We start from the raw sequence: 4,634 nt of genomic DNA, 5'->3' as shown, positions 1-4,634 counted from the left end.
CTCGAAGAGGCATGCATGCATGCAATTGATTGTTTTTTCTTTCGCGAAATGACTCAGGCCTCTTTTGGTTCATAGGATAGGGTTATCGTAGGAATAGGAATTTTGTAGGAAATGAGATGACATGTATCTCAAATCCTATGAGTAGGGATAGAAAATGAGATGTCATTTGGTTGACACGAAAGGAATTTTTTCATTGAGTCTAGGCTCATTTTTATTTTCCTATGAAATGTGGAGGATAGAAACCAATCCTATGTAGGAATAGAAATCCATTCCTATGAACCAAAGGGCTCTAAAGGAAAAAATCCTATAAGAATCCTATCATCTAGAATTCCTATGAAATTCCTTCAAACCAAAGGAGGCCTCAGATTTATTCATAAGACTTCATCAAAAGTATAAGGCATCCCAAACATAGTAAAAATTATAGCGAGGTTTCTGGACAACTGAACGACCACCATCACCGGTAGAACGAGCCGACGTCGTGTTGTTGCCGCTTCTCCCATACTGGAGCAAGTCCGACCTTGTCGACGATAGTCGAAAAGTCTTCGTGCACGTGCCCCTAAGGACCAATGCCCCGGTGGGGCCGTCGCGCCACTGCCGCCTCTCCCATACTGGAGCCAGTCGGAATGCTTTGTGCATGTGCCCCTAAGGACCAATGCCCCGGAGCCGCATTCGTCGTCGTTGAATCCCTAAATCGATTCGAAGACACTGATAGCAACTCTCGTCGTCCGGTACGGACGACGAGAGTGTCTTACCTCGCAGCCCCGAGGAGTTGGCAGGAATCTACGTTGTCTAATCCGTCTCGGCGGACTAACTTGAGGAAGATCCAAGACCGGAAGAATGACTCAAAGAAGAAGTGTTGTCATTCGTCCTAGCGCGACCTCTGCAAGGACTAAACCCTAACATATCTACTAGCTGGAGGTGAGGCACCAGGATTAAAGCCAACTAAGATGATCGAGGTAATTTAGTAAGAAAACATAGATGCAAGTACTCTGGAATAAGTTAGTGGATGCTAGCTATTTTGCTATAAAAGACATGTAACATTAGTCCATATTTTTATTTTGTCCTCCCTTCTCATCCCACCTCACCAGTTTTTGGTTTTGTTGACATTTTTGCAATAGTTTTCCTTTAGAACCACCTCAACTAGTCCATGTCATTTTTTAAATGATTCAATTGGTCAATCAATCATGATGATTGCATGTAAAATATTTATACCTCTATTATAATGCACAAACAATTATCTACTCCCTCCGTTCTAAATTACTCGTCGCAGAAATGGATGTATTTAGAACTAAAATACATCTAGATACATCCATACCTATGACAAGTAATTCGAAACGGAGGGAGTAGTTTCTTAAAATGACTACTATTGGCACAAATTATGTTCCGTGCTTAGAACAACAAGAGTCTAGATGGAGCAACACTCAACATCCAAGTTCATTTCCGTTGTAAACAAAAAACTCGTTTGTTTGATATATTCATATCAATAAAATGTCTAATAATCATAACTGCAAGATCAAAACACTCAATGCAATACTCATAAAATGGTCTAGTAATCCTTAGGGTAACTTAGTTTAGAAATAAAATTTAACCACATCAGTTACCGAACTTGAGGATTAGGCATCGATCGCGACCTAGCATAATATAGGGAAGGATAATTCCGGTGGTGGGTGAAAGCACGTCCACGGGGACCTCTATCACTCCTACAAAAGCTCTAATTTTTTTTAACCAGTCCACTAACAGAGTTTCTTAACCAAGAAGCATCCTCCACTAACAGAGTTTCTTAACAGAGTTTCTTAACCACTCTAACTTTGGGTCGCTGTAGAGCCCCCTCCATGTTCGAGAATCTACAGCATCCGCCCTTTTTTTTTGGTGGGCATACAACATCAGCCCTACACTAGGTCAACAGCCAAAATAATTTCTTTTTAGGTCTTTTCGACCAAAAAATAGCTCCAACAACTGTCCTGTCCGTAAATTTTGTTGAACTGTTTTGTGGGCAGTCCTAAATTACATCGACTTGGGCTGAAAATATACACACTGGAGCCGGTTGCAGCAAAAAAAACACACAACGCGCGATTGCTCAACCGCCACATTGAACCTTCCCGCGCGTGACCGCTACCCACCTTCCTCCCATGCACGACCGCTGCCAGCCACCAGACCGCTCTGGACAACATCTCCGACGCGGCGGGCGACCCCACCGTCGTCGCCGCCACTACTGCCGCACCCGCGGCACCTCCTCCAGTGGTTGCTGCCGTCGTGGCTGCCACCAAACCCCCTACCCACCGTGCCGTTTTTGTGTCCCCACAACCCGCTGCTATGGAGCGACCGTCGTGGGATCCATTGTTTTGGCGGCCTCATCGCGGCTGAAGAAGATGAAGGGCGCGGCCACGGCCGACTGGGCTGATGCGGTGACGCACTTTACCCTTCCCCCTTTCATCCTACCATCGTCCGTGAAGGAGGAGCCGAATTGGAATTTGAGTCATTTGACGGTGTCGGTGACTTCCCTCTTCGATCTCCGTTGCAAAGTGTGACGAGCACCTTCGTTGTTGGAACTATTTATAGTTGCTGGGTCGCGGAACATGGTGGCGACGTCACAGTTGATGTCAAGAGATGGTTGCTGCTATAGATGTAGTAGATCATTGTTAACCCTCTGGATTGCCAACATGTTCATAGAGGCGGCTACGGTATACACGATGGCCACCCCGAAGATGTTGGAGTATACAGAAACTGGCATATCCCAACATCTGCGCGTCCTGTTTGATCCATCCATGGGCGAAATGGCAAAGTAGACATGAGTGTGCTAGTTAAGATCCGTGTAAAGTTGAAGAAGACATGGGCAGAGCTGTCGCCATCGACGTAGGAGTTAGGGAACACGTACCTAGGCTGGCCTTGACGGAGTCAATGTATGTGCAGTTGCGCTCGCCGTGGCTCGGGTCGCCGGACCGGTAGCAGTCGGAGAGCAGCGCGGAGGTGTAGCAGATGATGCAGGCGAAGAGCAGCACCATGACCGGGTAGACCACCCAGCCGAGCTGCGCGGATGCCCACGGCAGCGCCAGCAGGCCTGACCCGATCACGGCCGTGATGATGTGCGCGCTGGCCGTCCATACCGTCCCTGCAACACCACAGAATCAGACGATTTGCTGCAACCACGATAGCTACGCGAACGCACACCGGCCGGTAAGGCCATGTGGCCGGCCGCTTCCTCACCGCTGCGCTTCAGGCGGCCGTCGTCGTCGTAGTCCCTGGGATCGGTGCGGGGATCCTCCATTGCTGCAAAGAGCGAGCGAGCGAGGCAGAGTAACACTTGTCTACTTGTTCTTTCTGTGTAGACGTCCATTACTTTGGTTTTATAGTAGGGTTTTTTTTTTTTAAAACAAAGGCAGAAACTTTGCCAACCGACTGAGAGGAGGAGAAATTAATATGTACTGTACAAACAAAATTAATCATGTACTGTTCCGAGAGGGGATTTGTGTCATGCGCCGGGCGGGGGGCATCGACCCTATTTTTCTTTTGGCTTTTTTTATTATTTTTGATCTTTCGTATCTTTTGAACCAAATATCCAAATTAATTTTTGTTTTCATATTCGTGTTTCTTGTGACAAAGGCTTTCAAATGAGACCTATTTTGAATACATTTTGATGAGTTTTCAAAGTTCCACTAAGTTTCATCTACTGAAACTGAAACTTGATAAAAAGAACGACAAAAATCACAAGTTTCGAAAACTAACACTTAGAACTTGATGTATCCTCACGAAATCCAATGAATTTGTGGATCACGAAGCAATCATACGACCGGCTGAGCAAATGCTTACCCCTGTGAATTTTCGGTAGTGCTCTCTCTTTCTTAATAAAAGCTTCAACCATCAACCGCTGGAGAATTGATGATAAAAATCCTCTTTTACGCCATTTTGGGTTAAAGAAAACCATGAGGTAATCAAACTGAACTGGTGCATGATGAGGCTCAATAGGACCCACCCAGGTTTCACGGCTACGATGAATCAACCTTTGACATGAGATGGGCTTCGCTCGCCGGTGGGTGGATTGGATTATACCCCGCCGAAAATATGCTGAAAAGCATCTGGCGTGTCCCACTTATTGTTTGCAGATGATGCCTTGCTATTCTTCAAGGCGAAGGAAGGTCAAGCAAAAAAGATTCAGGAAGTGCTAAACACATATGCAGATGCCACTGGACAATATATTAATCCGGCCAAATGTAATGCCCTCTTTGTCATTTCTTGTCCAGTGGAGAAGCAAGACGTGGTGAGAGCAACTCTCAATATTGATACAATTACTTTTGAAGAATAGTACCTAGGCCTCCCAACGCCCGAGGGTCGTATGACGCGAGGTAAATTTCAGAATTTGCAATCCCAGCTATTGAAGCGGATTATTACGCGGGGCGATACCCTCTCTTTGGCTGGCAAGGAGACTATGATCAAGGCAGTAGCTCAGGCCATCCATATATATATTATGGGTGTTTTCAAGTTACCTATGTCAGTCGGTGATGATCTGAACAGAATGGCCCGGAACTTTTGGTAGGGGTCGGAAGGCAAGCGGAGAAAACATTGGCTAGCATGGATGGCCGAAGATACAAGCCGAGAAAAGCATGGGTGGTTTGGGATCCACTGGTTTCCGACTTTTC

At 46.1% G+C, this 4,634-nt stretch overlaps 1 protein-coding gene across 1 annotated transcript; it reads right to left on the bottom strand.

Annotated features, from left to right (window-relative positions):
- Positions 1-295: 295 nt before the first annotated feature.
- Positions 296-3,570, bottom strand: LOC119266919 (amino acid permease 4-like). The gene is made up of 3 exons (XM_037548195.1): positions 3,205-3,570; positions 2,876-3,109; positions 296-2,750 (listed from the first exon to the last, which is right to left on the bottom strand). The coding sequence occupies exons 1-3, from the start codon at positions 3,332-3,334 to the stop codon at positions 2,677-2,679; spliced, it is 438 nt and encodes a 145-aa protein (XP_037404092.1). The 5' UTR covers positions 3,335-3,570; the 3' UTR covers positions 296-2,676.
- Between the last annotated feature and the right edge of the window lie 1,064 nt (positions 3,571-4,634).

Source organism: Triticum dicoccoides, chromosome 3A, assembly GCF_002162155.2.
Source record: "Triticum dicoccoides isolate Atlit2015 ecotype Zavitan chromosome 3A, WEW_v2.0, whole genome shotgun sequence".
In the NCBI taxonomy this organism is placed as follows: Eukaryota; Viridiplantae; Streptophyta; class Magnoliopsida; order Poales; family Poaceae; genus Triticum; species Triticum dicoccoides.
The sequence above is the reverse complement of the archived record's forward strand: the minus strand, read 5'-3'. Positions and strand labels throughout refer to the sequence as shown.